Source organism: Emydura macquarii, unplaced genomic scaffold, assembly GCF_026122565.2.
Source record: "Emydura macquarii macquarii isolate MOO-44397 ecotype Brisbane River unplaced genomic scaffold, CSIRO-AGI_Emac_v2 contig_3372, whole genome shotgun sequence".
NCBI lineage: Eukaryota > Metazoa > Chordata > Testudines > Chelidae > Emydura > Emydura macquarii.
This window is the reverse complement of record NW_027133509.1, coordinates 764,916-788,496: the sequence shown is the minus strand read 5'-3', so window position 1 is coordinate 788,496 and position 23,581 is coordinate 764,916. Positions and strand designations below refer to the sequence as shown.

At 47.0% G+C, this 23,581-nt stretch overlaps 1 protein-coding gene across 4 annotated transcripts in view; it reads left to right on the top strand.

Annotated features, from left to right (window-relative positions):
• Positions 1 to 16,569, top strand: part of LOC137143947 (nuclear GTPase SLIP-GC-like) — a 46,998-nt gene extending 30,429 nt beyond the window's left edge. For all 4 annotated transcript variants that reach the window (XM_067534021.1, XM_067534024.1, XM_067534023.1 and 1 more), the window contains exons 12-19: positions 2,467 to 2,600; positions 3,630 to 3,791; positions 4,708 to 4,865; positions 9,173 to 9,311; positions 10,477 to 10,585; positions 11,630 to 11,766; positions 14,630 to 14,720; positions 16,131 to 16,569. In XM_067534021.1, the coding sequence (XP_067390122.1) occupies positions 2,467 to 2,600; positions 3,630 to 3,791; positions 4,708 to 4,865; positions 9,173 to 9,311; positions 10,477 to 10,585; positions 11,630 to 11,766; positions 14,630 to 14,720; positions 16,131 to 16,189 (989 nt within the window). In that variant the 3' untranslated portion in view covers positions 16,190 to 16,569. The remainder of the gene's footprint in view (positions 1 to 2,466; positions 2,601 to 3,629; positions 3,792 to 4,707; positions 4,866 to 9,172; positions 9,312 to 10,476; positions 10,586 to 11,629; positions 11,767 to 14,629; positions 14,721 to 16,130) is intronic.
• Positions 16,570 to 23,581: the final 7,012 nt, after the last annotated feature.

Below are 23,581 nucleotides of genomic sequence, written 5' to 3'. Positions count from 1 at the left end.
TCAGGACTTGTAGCTCGAACAGGGGAGGATGTTGTATCTGCTCGAACAGGGGAGGGGGCTGAATCTGCTGCAGAGGTGGATGGAGAAGGGGAGTCGAGAATGGGTTACTCTTGATTCGGTATCTCACCTGTAATGGTGAGATCAGGCAGTTCAACTGGAGATGTGTCTTCGGGACATGTATGACCTGGCAACAACTGATCTACATGCCGCTGCCAGGTGAGATCATCTGCAGTCTGGACAGTGCAGGAAACTGGTCCTGTTTGGGCCATGACTGTAACAGAGACCCATTGAGCTCCAGAAGCAGAGTTCCAAGCTAGGACAGGCTGTCCAGGACTGAAGATTCGGTCTTTTGCTCTGTGTGCACCTCTGATGACTTGGTTTTGTTGTTGACGTTGCACAACTTGTCGTGCTTTGGCGGGTTTAAGCAGATCAAAGAAAGTGCGCAGCTGTCGTCCCATCATTAAAAAGACCGGGGACGCTTTAGTCGTAGCATGAGGTGTGTTTCTGTAAGAAGGTGTCCAGACGCTTTTGAATGGAGGAATGTCCCCTTGCAGATCTTAAAGCTTGTTTCATGGTCTGCACAAACCTTTCTGCTAATCCACTGGTGGGTGGATGATACGGTGCTGAAGTGATGTGAGGTATCCCATTTGCTTTCATAAAATTTCAAACTCCTAAGAGACGAACTGTGGTCCGTTGTCGCTCACAAGTTGTTCCAACAGACTGAAACTACCAAAGATTTCACAAAGTTTCTGGATAGTACTTTAAAAAGTAGTGGATAGCATTACAGAGACTTCTGGCCATTTAGAGTGGGTGTATACAACAACCAGGAATATGCTTCCTTCAAATGGGCCAGCAAAATCAACGTGACTGTGCTGCCATGGGTTTTCAGGCCAGTCCCAAGGGTATAAGGGCACCAACTGAGGCACGTTCCTCACACTCTGACATGAAGTACAAGCTCTTGCCTTCTCTTCAATGGCACTGTCCAGGCCAGGCCACCAAAAGTAGCTTTGTGCAATTTCTTTCATGCGCACTATTCCACAGTGACCTGAATGTAGCTGTTCTAATATCTGTGGTCTCAGTAGTGGTAGAATAATAACACACAACAACAAGCAACCAGAATGGATTGATAACTCCGTCCTCCTGGACATGTAGGGAAGAAGCTCGGGTGAGACCTGAGAGTCCCGTAGAGGTGTTCCATGCATCAGTAGGACCATTACTTGGGATAATACTGGGTCAATGCGAGTTGCCTCCTTTACTTGAGTAGCAGTGATGGGTGTGTTCTCTACCTCTTCAAAGTAGAAGATTTCTTTCTGGATAATATCTTGATGTTTAACTGGTAAAGGTAACCTTGAGAGACCATCTGCTTTGCAGTGCAGAGTAGATTTCTGATATTTGATCTCATATGTGTGTGCAGAACGCAACAATACCCATCATTGCATACAACTAGCAGCCAATGGTGGAATGCCTGTGCGTGGTCCAAAAATTTATATTAGAGGTCGATGGTTGGTGATAAATGTGAATTCCATCCAAACAGGTACTGGTGAAATTTCCGAGTTCTGAAAGCGATTCCCAGTGCTTCACGTTCAATTTGAGCATAGTTAGTTTCTGCTTTGCTTAAGATTCATGAGGCAAAATGTGTGACATGGCCACTCCCACTCCAAAAGGGGAGGCATCTCAGGCCAGCTGTAGAGGTAAGGACAGATCAAAATGCCTCAGCACCTCTGAATTTAGCTATGCTCATTTAGCCTTGTTAAATGCAACTTCACAGGCTTCAGTCCACTTCCAGACCTTGTTCTGGTCAAGGAGTTCATGTAGTGGTTTTAATAGTGTTGCTAACTATGGAATAAACTTACCATAATAGTTCAATAGCCCTAAAAAAGAGCGAAGCTGGCTTGCATTTTGAGGAGGTGGAGCTTCCACAATAGCCTTGACTTTTGCAGGAGCCTTACGGAGGCCAGAAGCATCTATGATATGTCCCAAATATGCAGGAGAGTGCTGGAAGAATTCACATTTGTCTTTGCGGACTCGTTGGCTGTCAGGCTTAATGTTCAATTTCACAGTGATTCCCTTCATACTTCCCAGGTCCTCTCCAAAAACAGCAGCATGTTTCTTTAATACAGCTGTCGGACCTGTTTCTTCTTTAGCCAACCAGAACTGGTGGCCTGGGTGGGAGTGGGGCCCAGGACTCAGGCCATCTGGGGCGGGACTTCTCTGGCCACTGCAGGGACCTGGGCAGGGTCCGGCGAGAAGAGGGCAGGGCCTCTGTCAGAAGGTGGGGGCTAGCCTCCCCGAACAGGCAGTTCACATGCCCCACCCAGGGCTGTCAATCTAGCTGTGTCTACAGTGAGGGTTAGGTCAACCTTACTACATCACACAGGGTGTGAAAATGTTCACAGCCCCGAGTGCCGTATCTAGGTCATCCTAGGTATAAACCAGGCCTAACTCTGCCTATCTGTGCTATTCCAGAGATCCCCAAGCTGAGAGAGTACGTCAGGAATATTTATCTGAAAGAGAAGAAGCAGCTGCTAATGGATTATGTGACAAAGGCTCTCGGCATTGTCCTGCTGGCTGAGAATTTCAACTCCACACAAGACATGGTGGTACGGCTGGGACAGCTTTCGGTGCTACGATCTGCCTCACTCCTAGCATAGCGATGGTGCAGTGAATATTCCCCTCTCTTCCCACAGCAGCAGTTTCTCTGCACGCTGCCTTCTCCCCATTCCATCCATGATCCTTTGAACCAGGCCAGATGCCCTATGGTTCCTAGCAGGAAACAAATGCAAATCTGCTCCAGATATCTAGCAATGAGCTGGTTAGAGTGTAAATACACTATAGCCCCATGGAGCTTCTCAACTGTGTGTCACAGACTCCATATTCTTCACCACTAATGGGGTTACTTCTGTACTCAAACTAGGGAGAGTGACTATAGTTTGTGATGCAGGAGAATCTGAGTTCTAGCCCCAGAGCAGGACTAGATGACGAGGGATAGAAATCCCTGCATCCTTTCTAAACTACAGCTTATTCTGTGGGAAGCATCAGTGAAGCTGTGTCAGAGCTGAACCTTGCAGTTTTCCCTAGTTTAGACATGCCCATGTTGTCCAAGGCCATGTTCTCATTGGCCAGTTGGGTTTTTTAATATCACACCATGTACTACCTCCCAATTGCTCAGTGCTAGACCCATATCGCTGGAGGATAAGACGTATCACTGAGCCCATTGTGTTCTGTGGGGGGTTAAAGCAGTGAAAGGAGGAAAAAAATACAGAGATTCTTTTCTTTTCTCCTTATCTGTAATTGACATTTAAAAGCATGACTGGCTTTACCCGCAAAGGAAGCCACATCCTGGAACCGACCCTGTAGCCCAACTGTCACTTACTCCCCTCCTTCCTGCAGCTTCCAGCATCAGGCCACGCTAGGGCTTTGGTTCAGTGCTGACCCAGAGCACCACTAACTGGGCTGGTGACACCGCCTCTTCCAGCACATTGTGTTCTTTAGATGCCTCCTGTCCAGGTGCTGACCTAGCTACAAAATGCAGCGGAGGCTTGGGTCAGAAGAAATATTGGCGTGTATATATATTTTGCCTGCAGCATCAGCTGCACAATGAGGTGTCCTGTGCTCTTCTGCCATTCCAGAATCACTATCAGCAGAGTGGCTTGGAGACCTTTGTGGAGGAGAAGATCAAGGCTTTGGAGAAGGAGATTGAGAAATGTTTTGCCCAGCTGGAACAACCTCTTAATGAAGGCGTGAAGCAAGCAAAATTATCTCACCAGAAAGCGTTCTTTCAGCTCCTTACAGTGAGTAGCAAGCTCTCGATTTAGACCTAATGTGCAGCTTTCACTCTCTGGCCAGCAACTGTCTCCACCTTTGCTTCCCTGTTGCTTATTAACTTTTGAAAAGTGTTTTGAGATCTGTGGGGGAAAGTCCTTACTATCTAAGACTTTAAGGCTCCTGAAGTGTTAAGTTTAGTTTAGAATGTGATTTGCTTTTACTTCTTCTAGATCAAATCTGATTTATATTCTTCTGGCTTATAATCATTTAAAATCTTTCTCTACTTAAGAAACTTATTTTTTTGTTTTATCTAACGTAGCGCATGTGGTTCGAGTGTGTGTAAAGAGCTCGTTTGGAGTGACAGAGCTGGTGCATATCAATTTCTTTGATAAATTGACTAACCAATGAGCTTGCAGAGTCCAGTGGGCAGCACTGAACTCTGTAAAACGTCAGTTCCTTGGGTTGCATCTGGGAGTGGGGATGGTGACTGGGGGTCACACCACTTCATAATCCCATGAGTGGCTGACCAGAAACACTCATTCACTAGCTCAGAGACCGCTTGCTTGCAGATGGCTGGGTATGCGCTGCCACAGGAGTGGGGGGGTTCACACAGCATGGCAAGTGCAAGATAGGCACCAGGAGTGAGGTTATTGGAGTGACACAGCAATATACCAGTCCCAATTGCAAAGGGGAAAGTCACAGGCAGCACGGGTGGGGTGGGGAGTTAGCTGCCTGAGGTACATACCATGGATCTTGGACAGGTCAGAGTTAGTGTGGATATGTCTGCTTGAGTTGGAAATTACACCTTCCAGATCCAGTGTAGACATATGTTTGTACAGATCACAGCACAATGGGGCCCTAGGCTCAGGTTCTCCTGCAGTACAAATCGTAAGTGATGTATCCCATACCCACTTCATTACAACTGTGTTTCCAATTATCCAGCAAGACACCGGCTACCAAGGCTTCCACAGGACCCTGAAAGCTGTATGCCAGAACAATGGCGTATATGCGTCCCGGATCTTCGCCCGCATAGACCTCAACAGTGCCCTCGCTCAGCCCATCTATGATAAAATCAACCCCATGTTTGCAAACATATTCAGGTGAGAGGAGCTGTGCCCCACGCAGGCTGCAGAGATGCTGAGCCTTCTTTGGTAGGGCAGCCTGGGCTCCCCACTGGCCCCACGTTCCTGTAGAACCCTGTTCGCTGGCACTCCTGGGTAACCCAGTCTGGTGGAGTCCCCCACCAGCTCCCCTAGCTCGATTGCAGCTGGAGCATGATGTGAAGTTCTGTGGGAACTAGAACGCTACATGGCAGCAGTGGTAGGGCCGCATGCGTTATTACAGAGATCCTGGGGAGATAAACACCACAGGAAGTACCACCTTGCAAGACCAGACCGACAGTTTTCCTTGTGGTCCCTGATTGGTCCAGGTGCTCTATTTAAGTCCGGGAATTTGTGCCAGGAAGTGTCTGTGTCTGTGCAACAAGATGAGCTCCACAGCTGTAGTGATAGTCCTGCCTCTTGGCTCGCTCTTGGACTCAGACCCAGGCTCTGACCCTTGGCTCTGAATCCTGACCTCCGACTGCCACTGCTCTGACTGCTAGGCCTGACCACCCAAGCCCCAGCTGGCACACATTATTATGATTGTAGAAAAGAATATTGGCCCTGATTCTCATCTATTTTACACCACTTGTCATTGTTATGGTACAACGTTGGAAGTCCAGTGAAGTATCCTGGCTCCCGCTGTGCTAGGCACTGTGCGGACATGTTAAGAATACAGGCCCTGTCTAGAGTCTGGGCGTCAGACAAATGGTGGGAATGGATAGGAAAAAGAGTAAAAAAATGAACAAGGCTGAGCAAAAAGCAGAAGTCTGAACACCACTAACCTAGCCCAGGCCAGAGGGGTGATGTGCAGGTCCCAGCAGAGGTGGGTTTAAGGACAGATTAAAAAGAGAATAAGGGAACACCTTGATGAATTTTGCAGCCCCAATTGTTTTCAGTGGGGCTGCTCCCACCTGCCATTCAGCTGCAGGATCATGCCTGTTGTGCTTCCATTGATTGCACTGTGCCTAAGTAACTTAGAGAAAGGCCACCTTGTGCCCCTTTGGGGTTTAAATGGCTTTGGATACTGGCACATTAAGGAAATGAAGAGAGCATGGCTCAGTTCAGGGCTGACTCGCAAAGAGGCAGGAGCTAGCTGTCTCCCTGCCTGAAAGGAAGGAGCACTAGCCTGCCAGGCAGGGCAGCCACCTGGAAGTCAGCACTGGCTCCCCAGCCAAGAGAAACTGCGAAAGAATCTCTAGCACTGGAGGTAACTGACTGAGCGAATCCCAGAGACATTGTGGGGCTCGCCCTCATCATCTTGTCGCTGCCCCGCCTGAAGGAGCCTGGGACCACAGCAAGGTGCCACCCAGGACCCAACAGTGCATCCTACGGGAAACAAACCACCCAGCAAATTGGACTAGAGGCATCATGCCCAAACTGAACAGACTGATAGGAAGTAGCCCAGGGCAGCGGATTCACCAGGGAGAACCTCCTACACTCCTGCAGCACACAGGAAACAGCTTATAATAAAAGCGCTCGCCTCCGGGAGTTACATCTGGTGATTGGGTTCTCCTGTTATTACCTAGCTCAGAATCAAAACTCCTAGCCCGCTGGCAAGGGCCCTATGAGGTGATGCGATGAGTGGGGCCAGTAAACTATGAAATCTGACAACCTGACAAACAAAAGGTACACCAAATCTACCATGTGAACCTGTTCAAGCCTTGTGGAAAACCCAGGGAAGTCTCCTAATATCCCCCGAACCCACCTGACCCTGAATTAGGCCCACAGGTTGCTGAGGCCTCAGAGCCAGTGATGGTCAAGATTGGAAACAATCTCACCCCAGACCAGAGAGCCCAGGCTCAACAGATGATCATCACCTTCTCTTCCATGTTTTCTATTCAACCTGGACAGACCCATTTAATAACCCATAACATCCAGACAGATGATGCATATTGTTGACAAATGCAAAATGGCTCAGCTTCCTGGAGGTCTTCATGCCTTGAATACCATTGATAAGAATGCTGTGGATTGGCTTGACTGGATTTCATAGGCCAAATAAATCTAGACAGAACCGGGGCTCAAAGTCAGAAAAAATCCTCGAATCCTTCCCCAGAACTTGAAGGAAACCATGAAGTTAGAACTCCCCTCAATGCTAGAAATAGGAGTAAATGAGGAATCATTCAGCAATTGGAAAAGCCCCATAGTCTTGGTCCCTATGCCTGTTGGGATTACCCAGTTTTGTATTGACTTCCAAAAGGTCCACATAGTCTCAAAATCTGATGTGTACCCAATACCTCACGTTGATGAACTACTTGACCAGCTAGGGGAAGCAGAATACATCACCACCCTGGATCTAATGGAGAGATATTGGCAGATCCTCCTCACACTAGAATCCAGGGACAAGACAGCTTTCTCTACTCCCTTTGGGCTCTTCAATTCTGGACAATGCCCTTCGAGTTGTAAGGGGCCCCAACCATGTTCCAGCGATTGATGGACCAGATCCTCCAACCCCATAGACAATATGCTGCCGCATACCTAGATGATGTCATAATCTACAGTCAAAACTGACAGAACCACCTAAGACATGTGATGGCTATGTTACAATCTCTCCAGGAACGTGGCCTGACTGCAAATCCTGCTAAATGTCACCTGGGTAAGGATGAAACAACCTACCTTGGGTACACTTTATGAAGACACAGTGTGACCCTTGGTTAATAAGGTCTAGGACCTCTAGACTTGCTCCACACCTTTGTGAAGGACACAAAAAGCCAGTTTTTAGGACTGGCTGGGTACTACTGCCAATTTATTCTGGGTTTCTCAACGATCACGGCACCTCTCACTGATCTTCTCAAGAATGGCAGCCCCCCAAAATTCCAGTGGAACAAAGATTGTGTGGAGGCTTTTCAAGCCCGGAAGACATAGCTCTGCCAAGAACCCGATTTATCATAGAATCATAGAATATTAGAGTTGGAAGGGACTCAGGAGGTCATCTAGTCCAACTCCCTGCTCAAAGCAGGACTAACCTCAGCTATATCATCCCAGCCAGGGCTTTTCCAAGCCTCAGCTTAAAAACCTCTAAAGATGGAGATTCCACCACCTCCCTAGGTAACCCATTCCAGTGCTTCACCACCCTCCTAGTGAAAAACTTTTTCCTAATGTCCAACCTAGACCTCCCCCACTGCAACTAGAGACCATTGCTCCTTGTTCTGTCATCTACTACCACTGAGAACAGCCTAGCTCCATCCTCCCTGGAACCCCCCTTTCAGGTAGTTAAAGGCTGCTATCAAATCCCCCCTCATTCTTCTCTTCTGCAGACTAAACAAGCCCAGTTCCCTTAGCCTCTCCTCATAAGTCCTGTGCTCCAGCCCTCTAATTATTTTTGTTGTCCTCCACTGGACTCTCTCCAATTTGTCCACATCCTTTCTTTAGTGGAGCTCCCAAAACTGGACACAACTCCAAACGCAGCCTCACCAGTGCTGAAGAGAGGGGAATAATCACTTTCCTCGCTCTGCTGGCAATGCTCCTACTAATGCAGCCCAATGTGTCATTAGCCTTCTTGGCAATAAGGGTGCAATGTTGACTCATATCCAGCTTCTTGTCCACTGAAACCCGCAGGTTCTTTTCTGCTGAACTGCAGCCTAATAAGTTGGTCCCCAGTCTGTAGCAGTGCATGGGATTCTTCTGTCCTAAGTGCAGGACTCTACACTTGTCCATGTTGAACCTCATCAGATTTCTTTTGGACCAATCCTCTAATTTGTCTAGGTCACTCTGTATCCTATCGCTACCCTCCAGCTTGTCAACCACTCCCCTCAACTTAGTGTCGTCTGCGAACTTGTTGAGGGTGCAATCTACCCCTTCCTCCAGATCATTAATGAATATGTTGAACAATAGCAGTACCAGTACTGACCCCTGGGGCACTCAGCTTAGGACTCGTAACTCAAACAAGTGAGAATGTTGTATCTGCATGGCCCATGTCCCCCTACCCACCCAGCCTTAAAGACTGAGGCTATGCAACCCAGCAGGGGGTTGAGAACCAGGCACTCTAAGTATTAGGCTGCCTGACCATCCAAGCTGCCTGTTGCTGAGAGGTTATAGGCACCTGTGTGCACTGGAGTCATGTGATCCTGAGCTGATAGAACAGTTCTTCAGGGATCAGTCCAGTTAGCATATTTCAGAGCAGCTCTGTGACTGCTCTAGCTTATGCCAGGGTCAGTGTGGCACTTAGCCAGCCCTGGGATTTGGGGGGGAAATACAGATGGCTTAAAGCCACCTTTGTCTCTCCTCCTACCTCCCCCTCAGCTGTTTTGAGTATGGGGGATTGAGTCTATTTTTTTAAAATGATTCATATTTTATTATCCAACTAGGATCCAAAAGGGTACCAGAGCCTCGCTGAAACCCTGCCTCGATATGTTCAAAGTTTCAGTACAGGAGAAAATCCGTGATGTTGGGAAGAGGAGCACGGTGGCCAATCACAACTGCAAGCTCAAGTTCTTCATTGAGGAAGTAAGTTGAGGTTAAGCTAAGAGTGAGTGCTCTGTGCTGCCAGCCAGCTCATCTGGGGTGAGTCATCCGGCTATGCTGCCCCTCTGCCTGGCAGGGCCGAGGAGGACTATGGAATAAGGATAAAAATGGGTGAAGCCTGAAGGGGACTCTCAGGGAGAGCAGGATTGGCTCTGTGATGAACTCTGCCTTCTGGCCCACTGATACAAGACATGAAGAGCTGTACGTTATAGGCAACACACACGGTGTTTAGCATTTATTACCTGGCATCCATGTAGGGCCAGACTCTCAGCTGCAGCAGAGCATATTAGCGCAGGATGCAAGTGGGGAAACCACCTTGACTCCAGGGCTCGTTTGGCCCTGGTGTAACTTCGAGCACCCTAAAGGTCTTCAGCGACACTGGAAGTAATGACTCCCCTAGGGACCACTCTGACTGCCAAGGACGACCAAAGCACAAGGCAAGGTGCTCCAACAACCCCTCCTCCCATTCTAACATACCTCCTGTGCTGGGCTGGCCAGGACAGTGCTGTGTGTACAGCCAACAATGTCAGCCGGGGATTCCCATGTGCCAGGGAAATTCCCAGCAGCCTTGCAGTGCCAGAGAAGTCCCATGGGAGGGCCAAGGATCAAGCCCCCAGTCTGTAAGATAATCAGACATCAAATCTCTGTGCACCCCAGAGAAGCCTGGTTAGGCTTGAAATAAATAGGATGGATTGAAAATGATCCTGGTCCAAGGCCTGGGACAGTTACACTCCGCTCAGCACCAGTTCCACCATAGCACCGTAGCTAGACTGATGATATATTTAAGATCCGATCTCTTGTGAATTACCATGGCTAGAATCCCAAAAGCATTACACCATTGGAAAGCAACTGGTAGTCTCAAAGTAGGCGCTATGTAGTCTTTAAGCTGGGAAAAGGTTTGTGGAGCTCACAGACTGTTTGAATTCACATATTTGTATCTAAACTCTGTATTTGTATCTAAATTTGTATCTAAACTTAAAAATCCCACCCTGCATATTCCACCTTGATTCTGGGTCTAACCAATAAGCAGTCCACACAAACCCTGATCCCTGATCAGCTCCAATGTTCCAAACCAGTTATTTAGATTGTTTTTTACAAACAAGGGATTGGAAAGATCATGGCAAATGCTTTAAATTGACTCTTGCAGACAAACATCATCCTGAGCACGCTGGAAAGAGAGATCCTTACGAAGAAGTTGGATATCTACCAGTCCCTTCCACTGTCCATCCAGAGTGACCTACAGCCTTATTATAAAGGTAGGACCCTTCAACTGGGTGATCCTATGTTTTGTGATGTTGGCATCAGGCCATGAAGGAGAGATGAGGATGACAAACCTTTTTTAATTTCATCCTCCAAACTGGAAAAATGCCTGACGAAGGAAGAGCACATTGGTCTCTGTCTTCATGCATAAAGGGGATGTGCAAGCATGTAGCAATTACTGACCCATCCAGTAAATGAGTCACATGATGAAATGTCTGGAAAGAATTATCGAGAAGAGACTTCATAAGGAACTGGGGCGTCAAGTAAGCGACAACCAGTTTGGTTTATGCAGGGAAAGTCAACAATAGATGCAGTATCTGCAGCCCAAATACTGCGGGAGAAACTCAGTGAATTGCATTTAGTGTTTGTGGACTGAGAGTTGCCCTAGAACCGGAAACTCACCTGGAAAGTGGGGAGCGGGGTGGGGAGTCTCAGTGTGTCTGTGATGGGGGCTGGTCTGAGGCATACCTATGAAATGGGATGGATGCTTGGCGATGGTCATTGTGGGAGGTATGACAGGGTGGGTCCTTGTTTGGCTCTGGCTAGAAGGACTGGCAGTGGGGAATCAGACTGGGATCCTTTTGGATGGTTGGAGGAGTTCCAGGAAGATTAAAGAGGAGTGGAAGAAGGGACCAGGATGCTACACCTTGGCAGAGGAGTGGGATGGGGAAAAGTCTGGGAACAGGGGTTGGGATCTGGCACAAATAAATTCCTGCTCAGTGTTTCACTGGCATCTCTGCAGCGCCCTGCGGCAGTGGGGCCCCTCCCACTCAGAGCTGTGATATATGTGGGCATGGGTTGGGGGGTCATTGACATTGAGGAATATGAGAGAGCTTCATTCTCTGGGGCAGCCAGACGGGCTCTTTCCTCCAGCACGACGGCCATTGTCCCTGGAAGAGCCAGACGGACATGCCTTTGAGTGCTGCTGACACTACCCTTGGCTGCCATTATTTTTCTCATCTAAACCCACCCCCAGCATCTCTTCTGCCAAATCTTTCCTGGTCTTGTCCAGCACTGTGACCGCTCCCTTCTTTCAACAGATGCGGCTAAGACCCAGGGGCGGCAATCCTGCCAAAAGATGCAAAATATTCTCTTGGAGAACATTGAAAGAGAGACGCAGGGGGGGATGTTTGAGCGCGCAAAGGAGAAGATGAAGATGAAGCTCCAGGAACTGAAGGTGAGGAGCGCTTCCCCCTGCTCGGTAGGGCTGTATTTATGGGTTTGGATGGTGCTATCTGAGAAAAGCACTGTATCCAAAGAGGGAGTGCCCCAGAGCGAGCTACCCAGCCAGAATTTAGGCCAAAGATATTGGAGCAAACTCCCTGCTCCATGGGATGTTTAATTTCCACCTAGAGCAGAAACTACGTGACCTTGAATTTCAAGGTGTCTCTTAAGGCCCTGATCTTGCAAACACATTTGTCTAACTGAACAGGACCATTGACTCCAGTGGAACGACAAATGGGTTAAAGGTCAGTGTATGCATGTTTGCAGAATCGTTATTATGTTTATTATTTGTGTTACCCTAACGCTATGGAGCGCTGGTCCTGGGCCAGGCCCCACCGGCCACTGTATAAATACAGAACAAAAGGACAGACCCTGCCCCTGAGAGCTTACGATCCAAGTACAAGACAAGAGACGACAGGTGATTAGGGCGTAAATGGTGTCTCTGCAGTGAGCTGCTTGGAACCCAAAGGCTGTCATGAGAAAGACTAGTGATTGCACCATTTTCTTGAGAACAGGCGAATGTTCTAGCAACTCGTACCTTCTTTGTGTAGAATAACAAGCGTTTTATAACACCTGGTACAGTGGAATGAACAACACTTTCCACAAGCTCCTTAAAACTTTGTGCCCCTGGTAACTGTGAGCACATCTGTTTGTAGATGAATCCAAGTATTTTTTTGCAGGATGCTGAAAGATGCCAGCAAGCATTTTGATGCTGCTCTCTATTTGCACACCTGCAATCTGATGGGGTCTGCAGTGAGTGTAAAGGCTTGTTGAACCGGCTGTAGGTGCCTCTGTGGATTGTACTGACCTTAGCTACTGCCTAGATATTACAAGAAGCAACTGTGAGATGCAAGCGGTTCTGGTGACACTGTAAATGTTATTCCCTGATATAGACAAGGTGGGTGAGATAATCTTCTATTGGACCAAGTTTTCGAGCTTCACAGAGCTCTTCTTCAGGGCTGGGAAAGGTAACCAGAGTGTCACAGCTAAACAGAAGTGAGAAGGATGGTTAAGCATAAGGGTTTAACATGTGGCAGTCGACCACTTTAAATGAAGTGGGTAGGTCATAGAACCAAGGAGGTTACAGATTGTGGTAATAAGGCATAAATCCAGTGTCTCTACTCTAGCCGTGATTTTTGCTGTCTAACAGAGTTATGTATTTAAGGTTCCAGGCTCGTCTTTTGAATGTGTTGTGCAGGTTTCCTTTGAGAAATAGGACTAAGAGAGCAGATGTGGAGTGATTGGGTGATTTTGGCTTTTACCGTTTTTCTGTGCAAGTTCATTCAAGGGTGCAGTGATTGTCTGGTGTCACCCATGTGGTTGTTGTTGGGGCATTTGATGCACTGGAACAGGTACACCGCTGTTGTGATAGGCATGGGTAGGACCCATCGATCTTGAAAAAGGAATTGTGGGGGGTGCTGATCATTGTAGCAATGGAGACGTGTCTGCAGGTTTTGCATCTGTTGTTCTGGCAGGGTTTATTGCTTCACCCTGATGTGTGGGGAATTTGTTTCCGATTATGAGGTTAGCAAGTTTGTGGGTTGTTTGGAAGCCAGAAGAGAGAATTGGGAAAACTTTATTTTAGGATGTGGTCCCCACCAAATATGGGTTGTAGTTGTCTGATGTTTATGGATTGATTGTGTCAGCCACTCCGTTATCTTGCACAGGATCAATGTCAGACAGACAGACACCCATCATTACCAGGTTGGCTGCCCCAGAGAATGAAGCTGTTTCATGCTCTTCTTTAATATTGGCACAACATTAGCTTTCTTCCAGTCTTCTGGAACTTCCCCAGTGTGCCACGACTTATTGAAAATCAATGTTAATTGTCCAGTGAGCTTCTCAGCCAGTTCTTTTAATATTCTTGGATGCAAGTTATTTGGACCTGCTGATTTACAAATGTCTGACTTTAGAAGCTGCTGTTTAACATCCTCCTGAGACACTAGTGGATTGGAAAGAGTGTTCTCATCCTTGTATGCTATATTGTGTGTTATCCACCAAATACACAACAGAAATATTACTGCCTTTTTTGTGTTAATATTCACAGTTTTATCATTTCCATCTAGTAACGGTCCAATACCATACCTCCATTTAAAAATAGATAATAATGAATAATATCATTGTTAGGATTCTTTTTGTTCCTAATATATTTTAAAAACTCCTTCTTATTGTCCTTATCCCTGCTGACCATAGATTTCTCCTTGCATCCTTTTTCTTTCCTTATCCATTTTCTACAACTCCTAGCTTCTGATTTATATTAATTATTATCAACTTCCCCTTTCTTAGGTAGATATACATATCTAACTATACATATGTATAGATATATTCAGTTTCATGCAATTCACTATATTCGGCTTTCTTGGCTGAGACCTTAACAGATGGTTCTTCTCTGAAAAGTGACTATAAAAATGACATTCTTAGTGTCATTTGTACTGTCACTCCAGATGAAACATGCTCTGTTTACAAGCCACCTGCCAGCTCTGTAATTCCCTTTGGAATCTGAGGATCAGGTTGGGCTCTTTCCTTCCTGCCTGTCATAACCAGCAATAAAAGCTCTCCAAGGCAACCAAGACCCATCGTTACACCTGTGCAGCCGCACAGCCTTCACATGATGGCCTCAGTGGTACCTGCATGACCCGTTGGTGGGATTGCACGGGTGTAGTTGATTGTGATTAGAACGTCATTGAGAGTTCAGCTGGTGCTGCTCCAGATGGCGCAGACTCAGGCTCCCTCTCCCCTCTCTGAGCTAGCTCCCAGGAGCACAAAGCTGGTTGATCACTTCCATGCTTATGTGCTTGGCAATGTGTTTCCTGCAGGACACGATCATGACGAATCTGCGGAAGGACATTTCCACTATGCTCAAACTTGCCTTATCTCACCGGGAAGAACTCAGCGAGAGGCTGCCAGGTAACACTCTGAAATCTTCTCCTGGGTATAGTCGGAATCAGAACCCTTCTGCCCCTTGATGGTATGAAATGATCTGACTAGGGGCTCATTGGCCCATGTGCTGGCTTCTCTACAGGGGCAGACATTTGGGCTGTGTGTATGGGGAGAATTCCATCACCTTAGTACATGGAGCTGCAGGGTGGGGGATGCAGTGTGTCCTCCCAGCAAGGGCTGGATGGCTCCGTGGGGCTGGGGAATGAACTTTGGAACATGGCTACTCCAGCCTCCCTCTGTGAGGGCTGAGGCTGCATTTGATGCAGATTCAGTGGCTCCAGTACATGCCCCATACAACCATCATGGAGGGGCTGTAGATGGAGCAGGGAGGGCTACATGGCAACCTTGCACTCTGAGGGCCTACCCGACCTCCACACATACAGCCGAAATACTCAGGGAGCTTTCTGTTGACTTCACTGGCTGTGGGGTTGGGATAAGTGACTTGCTCAAGGGCTCAGAGGGATGCTAGCGGATCTGGGAATCACACTGACATCTCCTGAGTGCCAGTGCAATGCCTTAACCACAAGGCCATCTGTTCCATTGCTGGCTCTGCTGCATACTTCTTTGTGGCCTTGGGTAAATCACTTAATTGCTCTGTGCCTCAGTTTCCCCATCTGTAAAATGATGACAATGACACTTTACCAACCTTTCCAAAGTACTTTGAGCTCTATGGATGAAAAGTTGTAGGTGAGTGCTAAGTACGATTAACTCAAGAGTACACAGATTAATAAGAGTGAAGGTTGTCTACAAAGACACATGGCCCATCCACGACTGTAACTGGCAAATGTCTGCAACAGCCAGAGATGGGACACCAGATGGGGAGGGCTCTGAATCACTACAGAGAATTCTTTCCTACGCGTCTGGCTGGTGGGTCTTGCCCACATGCTCAGGGTCTAACTGATCGCTGTATTTGGGGTCGGGTAGGAATTTTCCCCCAGGTCAGATTGGCAGAAACTCTGGAGGTTTTTGCCTTCCTCTGCAGCGTGGGGCACAGGTCACTCGCTGGTTTGAACTAGAGTAACTGGTGGATTCTCTGTAATTTGAAGGCTTTAGATCAAGATTTAAAGACTTCAGTAACTCAGCCAGAGGTTCTGGGCCTACTACAGCAGCAGGTGAGTGAGGTTCTGTAGCCTGCAATGTGCAGGAAGTCAGACTAGATGATCATGATGATCCCTTCTGGTCTTGAAGTATGAGTCTATGAGGTATTAAGGCCCTGATCTTGCAAAGAACTTAAATACATAAAATGGCAACCCTTGTTTCCCTTCATTTGCCTGGAGGATTAGAACGCTTTCCTTGCTACAAAATACAGGGAAATGGATGCTTGTTTTTCAAAAGAAAGACAACTAACCATGTTTTAATCTGCTGTTCTTTTTGCAGACTTCCAGAATGAATACAGCGAAATTGATAGGATTCATGTAGCGCTGCAAAGAATGTGAAGTTAATAAAAAGAGACAACAACAATCAAAACTGCTGACAAAATAATTTTTTTCTGCATTTAAAAAAAAAAATTTCAGGGTTTTTTTTTTAGGGGGGAATCTGCAAATTTTCTTAGTTGCTAAAAACAAAAACAAAAAGAGCCAGTTTGGGGTTTTTTAATGTGTTTCCATGAAAATAAAAAATGTTCCATTTGCTAAATTTTCTCTTTCACCAAGAAAACGTTTTGATGGAAACTTTTCTCCCTGCTCTTGTGGTGTCTTGTCCCTTGACATGTTCAGGGGGGTTTCACTTTACCCTCTCCAAAGCCTCACTGTCAGGTTAATTTCAGCTTTGCAGCCAGAGCAATAAAAGCTAGCACAGCAAACTGTTGTGCGTCTATCAGCTCCATCTGTGTCTGTCTGTCTGTCTACAGAAATATAACACTTGACAACGAATGCGATGGGGTTCCTGGGGTACAACCTGGCCTGTGGGACCACTGAGCCTTTTGTTCCACCAACCCTATCCCTCTCACACTATGATTCTGTGTCAAGCCATAAACCTCTGGCCGGTACTTCACTTATACAGACATCCACAGGCAGGGACACACCCATGAATGCTTCTCCCAGCCACTCATGAACCAACAAGAGAGAGGCCCCAGTCAATTCCCCCCAGTTCCCAGCCTTGCATCCCAAAACTGTACCATCTTGCACTGGTCAGAAGCCTGGCCAGTGTGAGTTCATTGCTCAGTCCACCTCTCCCTCAATGTGGAGAGGACAAGCACTAGCCTTTGTAAACTGAGCTGAGGTTTCCCTAGCACTTCAACCAAAACACACTGTTTTAGATAAAATATAAAACAGATTTCTTAACTACAGAAAGATAGATTTAAGTGATTATGCTTGCTACTTATAGAGATCAGAGTTGGTTACTTAAGAAATAAAAATAAGTTTGCAGTCTGAGTTCTCCAAACTCAACCAGATTTGAATCACGCATTGTCTCACCCTGACAGATGGTATGAACAGGATTCTGTTCCTCAATACACAGACTGGAATTGCCTTCTGGCCTGGGGTCATCTTTCCCCAGTTCAAAGTGTTTGTCCTCCAGATGTTTCTTTCAGGTGTTGAGCTGTGGGGAGAGAGATGCCAAGTGGTGACATCACTTTCCCCCTTTTATAGTTTCTTCCAGCTTGCTGGAAAAATCTATGCTTGTGAGCTGGGGTCTGCTCTGCCCCCACTGTGCTCTCTCTTTGAAGTCTTCATTGTATAGTGGATTCTTTCCTTGATAGAATCCTAGAAGATGAGGGTTGGAAGGGACCTCAAGAAGTATTTAGTCCAATCCCCTGCTCAAAGCAGGACTAACCTCAGCTAAATCATCCCAGCGAGGGCTTTGTGAAGCCTCAACTTAAAAACTTCTAAAGATGGAGATTCCACCACCTCCCTAGGTAACCCATTCCAGTGCTTCACCACCCTCCTAGTGAAAAACATTTTCCTAATGTCCAACCTAGACCTCTCCCACTGCAACTTGAGACCATTGTCCTTGTTCTGTCATCTACTACCATTGAGAACAGTCTAGCTCCATGCTCCCTGGAACCCCCTTCAGGTAGTTAAAGGCTGCTATCAAATCCCCCCTCATTCTTCTCTTCTGCAGACTAAACAAGCCTAGTTCCCTCAGCCTCACCTTATAAGTCTTGTGCTCCAGCCCCCTAATCATTTTTGTTGCCCTCCGCTGGACTCGCTCCAACTTCTCCACATCCTTTTTGTAGTGGGGGGCCCAAAACTGGACACAATACTCCAAATGCGGCTTCACCAATGCCGAATAGAGGGGAATAATCACTTTCCTTGATCTGCTGGCAATGCTCCTACTAACGCAGCCCAATATGCTATTAGCCTTCTTGGCAACCAGGGTACACTGCTGACTCATATCCACCTTCTTATCCACTGTAACCCCCATGACCTTTTCTGCAGAACTGCTGCCTAACCTGTCGGTCCCCAGTCTGTAGCTGTGCATGGGATTCTTCCGTCCTAAGTGCAGGACTCTGCACTTGTCCTTGTTGAACATCATCAGATTTCTTTTGGCCCAATCCTCCAATTTGTCTAGGTCACTCTGTATCCTATCCCTACCTTCCAGGGTATTTACCACTCCCCCAGCAAAGTGTCATCTGCAAACTTGCTGAGGGTGCAATCTACCCCATCCTCCAGATCATTAATGAAGATGTTGAACAAAACTGGCCCCACGACCGACCCCTGGATCACTCCACTTGTGACCGGCTGCCAGCTAGACTTGGAACCATTGATCACTACTTGTTGAGCCCTATGATCTAGCCAGTTCTCTATCCATTTTATAGTCCATTCATCCAACCAACCCATATTTATTTAATCTGCTGATAAGAATACGGTGAGAAACCGTAACAAAGGCTTTGCTAAAGTCAAGTTATATCACGTCCACCGCTTTCCCACATCCACAGAGCCAGTCACCTCTTCGTAGAAAGTAGTCAGGTTGGTCAGGAATGACTTGCCGTTGGTGAATCTCTGTTGACTGTTCCTGATCACCTTCTTTGATGGTTGTTGATGAGCCATTAATGCTGTCTGGCTACTCCATTGTTATACCTGAGAGGCTGTCTGTGGGTGTTCCTAACCTCCCAACATATTTCAGTAGCACACATAGCAAAACCTCACATACAGTGATGGCACAAACATTCCAGTGAAACAGAGCAGTGAAATGGCACCTTTTGCGGGCAGTGTTGGTTAATTCAACAGCTGCGAATCATGGGCGATGCACCGCCAACATCACGAGGAATTTGTAACCTGCAACACCATTCCAGGCAGGCAGTGAGTCTCCACCTTGCTGTCAGTGATGTGTCCGGAGGCACATGGACAGCAGCCTCCCGCGTGACCTGTTGTCTCCAGCTGTGCCTGGAACTGCCACTGGAGGGGCTGGAGGGGCTGGAGGGGCTGGAGGGTCAGGAGGCCTCGTGCTTGGTGCGCCTGACTTCCGGCCCCTTGTTTCCCTGCTCAAGGTGCTCTGGTCTTTCAGGCAATGGGGGTAGGAGGACCCGGGTCCTCCCACTCCACCATGTCCCAGCCAAGGGCGCTGTGTGAGCTGAGCCCTGAACAGAGGGCACTCTGAGCCAGGGGTCTAAATCTACTGCCCTGGACTACTTCCTACCAGTGCGCCTTCAGTTTGGGGCATGGCCCTTACAGTCCAATTTGCTGGGCTGGCTTGCCTCCCGTGGCACCCTCTCATGGATCTTGGGTGGCGTCCTGCCACCGTCCCAGGCTCCTTCAGCCAGGGCAGCTAGAAGTTTGGTGGAGCCAAACCCTTCAATGTCTCTGGGCTGCAGTCACCCAGTTACCTCAGTTGTCGGGGGCTCCAAGGTCTCCTCCACAGTTTCCCTTGGCTGAGAGACAGGACGTGCTCCCTGGGAGCTGCCTTGACCTGCAGGCTAGTGATCCTTCCTTTCAGGTAGGGAGACATCTCGCTTCCGCCTCTTCACCAGTCAGCCCTGAACTGGGCCCAGCTCTCTCCCTTTCTCCCCCCTCCAGGCCTGGCATTGGTTGCAGGTATAATGGGGCAGGGCTAGCTGGGCCTAAAGGCTCCCCCTTAACCCCTGCCGTGCTGACAGGCAGTTTCTCCTTTTCAGCAGAATATAGCTACACAGGGAGATTGATCTGGCGTCTTGCAAATATCTCACAATCAACACACAAAAAGGCTCATTGAGTTACAACAGGTTGCCTTTCAATATTGCATCGGCACCCGCCCCGCTCCAGAAAGCGGTGGATGAGATTCTGAAGGGACTGAACTGAGTTCAGTGCTATTTGGATGACATCCTTGTTACAAGAAAGGATCGAGATGATCATCTTTGAAATGCGGACGCTGTCTTGCAAGAGTTGGAAGACCGTAGACAGAGAGTACATCAAGAGAAATGTGAGTTTTTCAAACCTTCAGTTGAATACCTTGAACATGTAATGCCAATTTCATTGGAAAAAGGGCCCATTTTTTTTCAGAATAGCAGTAAAAATTTCTGGGGACAAAAACATGGTAGTAGCCACTACCTGACCCCCTTGTATAATTTGTTTAACTATTAGGGTTCCATTCAATGTGACTGGACCAAGTTATATATATATAATTATTTTACTGAATGTTGTTAAACCAAGAACTCTTTTTATAGCACTGTTACCATTTGAACATTTCCACAACTGTTACCTTTGAACATTTTTCACATCTCTCAACCGTTTAATTTCCTTCAACTTTTGTAGTATTAATTTTTATAAAAGCTACTTTTTTAACTCCTTTTTTTTAAGTTACTTACTTTTGCCTTTAATTTACTATATTTATTATATCATTTTTGGCTGCCATAATTTTTAACATTTTACTGGCAACATGGTTTTGTAATTGTAAAACCCTCCATTTTTTTACTTAGAATGCTGTGTTTTTCAGCTACTGTTTTTACTGAGCTGATTCATTATGCATTTTATTTATGTCTTGAGGTGGCATATTGTGCTTGTAAAATTTGAGCCACCAAGTACAATATTTGCAACACAGCTGTCTTAATCTGTGCTTTGTTAAAAACTTTTTACATTTAAAGTTTATTCAAAGTTCCTTCTATTCAAATCTTAGAAAAACAGAGGTGCAAGTATCTGTGGGGGGAAGCAACCACTTCGCCCTGTAAGATCATTTTAAGGTACAGGCTAACAGCAACAACATTCCTTAACAGTTATTTAGGGATTCACAATGGCTGTGATTAGCAGGTGCTCTGCCCTTCTCCAGGGTCAGTCTTTTTACTATCCCCTGCACTGCTTGATTTTCCCTTTCAATCGTATCTTTAGACTGAATTATTTCTTTTAAGGATCTTTGTCTTGTATCACCTCTCGGAGCATTTCTTGAAGGGAGTTCAATTGGCTCTGTACCCCTGTGGAAGATGCCTTTCAATGTCTTATTTCCTTATTGGCCTGATCCAAATTTTCATTTAGGGAGGCTATTAACTCCTGATCTGCTCTTGCCAAAACTCTGGTACAGTATAAGCAAAGGAGAGGGTTTAACACAGTGAAGCCCCCTTTGTGCACTCAATTTTGTCAAGAAAATTTCCCTGCACAGATTCTCCAGGTTCCAATGTGTAAACAGCACCAAGTGTGAACTCCTAACATGCTGGCAGCATAAGTTCACACACTCCACATGCAGTGTGAGCTCTTAACATGTGAGTGGGGACCTGCTAAATTCAAAACTCAACACGCAGTGCGAATTCCTAATGTATGAGTAACAGTGACCATCACGTAGTACGAGCTCCTTCGTGTGGTGACTGTAGTTATAATATTGGTGCAGCTACAATACCCTGCCCATGGCAATTTGCAAAACGAGGTACCTTTTTTAATGGTGTGCACACCAGCTTCACAATAACTGAGATGTATGCCAATGTTCCCCCTTCCGCAATTCTCCACCAAAATGTTATACTGATCAAAGAAACAGCAGGATCTTATTTAGGGGGGCAAGGCAGTACGCCATGTTTATTGTGAATGCAAAGATTTCAAAAAGCAATTGCCTACACACACACACAGTTCTACAAAGATGGAGTATAGTTACCAGCCTCAGTGGCTCGTGTTAGTCCACTGGCTGGGTGGCTAAGGCTCGAGGGAGGGAGCAGGGGTCTGCCCGTGTGCACCGATGCTCGTGGAGGATGATTGTAGAACCAAACCCAAAGTCCTCATCTTTTTGTCCCCCTTTTATAGGGGTAAACTCTTATGCCACTCTATGGGTTTTGCTTCGTCATGTTGTGTCTGCATCCTGGTATGATTATTAATCACCCATGGTTTGCAAGCATGACCATTATTGTTATTTATTACAGTTCATTCCATTTTTGTCCTTCGAGGTGGACCCAGGGTTATTAGGGTGGGCATTCTTCAGCCCTCTGGGTCGTCAAACTTGTTATTTTTACTCCCTTAAAACTTCCGAGGCTGGTGCCTTTCTCCATTATTTTTTAGTTTAATATATATATTAAATAATTATAATTTATTTATTTATTTTTTAACATTTATTTAAAATTTGTAACTGGAGGACACAAGTATCCTTCAGAAACAATAACTTTTTTTTTATTTAAAACATTCCCTGCTATTACAAAATACAATCATTTAATAATGAATCTTTCTGTTTCAGTTCATTTGCTGATGTTGCTTTAAACAGACATCTTAAAACACATGTACTTTAACAATAGCAACAGTTTCCCAGGATGATCTTTGGTAACTTTACAAACCGGATAATCAATGGCCAGATGTTAGTTTCAAATAAACAGATGGTGGTTTCATACAAACTTATCAATAGTGAACAGATCACCCTACATGGCCAAAATTTAAAGCCCCACAGAGATGGCTGTGGTGGTTTGTCATGTACTAAAAGAATAAGCGTATTTCTCATAGAATCAATGTAATAGAATCAAGCTTTGGGCCTACACATGGTGGGGACATGAACAAATTGCACATGAGTGACTGGGAACAAGGTGACTTCCCCAATGCAATGTTCTCCACCCCATAATATCAACTCCCCCCCATAATTTTTGTGCCTAGTTTCAGATTTCCACAGTCCCGCACTAGATGTGTTTCTGTCCGCCATCTCTGACTGAAGCCCAGAGCCAAGTGTGAACGCGCACAAGGAATGTATCAACTGTGGCAGCTGTTTGCCACCACAAGAGAACGCCCAGGGAACATGGTGATTTTTTGAAGGACAAATTGCTGTGGGACACAGCGCAAACCAATTCACCGCTGCTGGCAGCATTCACAGAGCAACTGCCAATGGTGCCGTGCAGGGGGACAACTAAAAGAAGGGGGGACAACTAAAGGGGGGCCATGAGCGCCGAGGGGGCAGTAACACAGGGTCCGGGGGGAGGGGCAGCAAGGAAGCAGCTGTGGGCGGGGGGCGGGTAGTTTTGGGGCTGGAGCAGGACTGGGAAGGCTCAGGGGCAAACTTCCAAGGCTGGGCGGGGCAGGGAACAAATTAACACAGGGGATGGGGCAGGGCAACCACACGGACCTGAAGGCCAAAGCAAGGAGGGCGGGAGAAACAAACCAACACACAGACAAAAAACCCAACAAACAAACCACGGGGGCAGCAAAGGGAGGGCAGGGGCTGGTGCGTGGGGGCAGCTATAGGGAAGGGGGCAGAGAAGGGGAAGGGCAGGGGTGCCCACGGGTGGTTAGGGTGAGGGGGAGGCAGCAGCAGCAGGGAGGGGCACTCACAGCCGCAGCAGCAGCAAGGATCCAGCCAGACAGGCCCCGCCACAGGTGGTGGTGGTGGTCGTAGCCGAGGCGGTGCAGGGGCCACTCACCCACTGGCTCCCTCCCGGCCACGGGGAGGGCAGGAGGCCCCCACGCAGCAGCAGCAGCAGCAGTGAGGGGTGCCGGGCAGTCTGGGCCTGCAGCAGAGCGGGA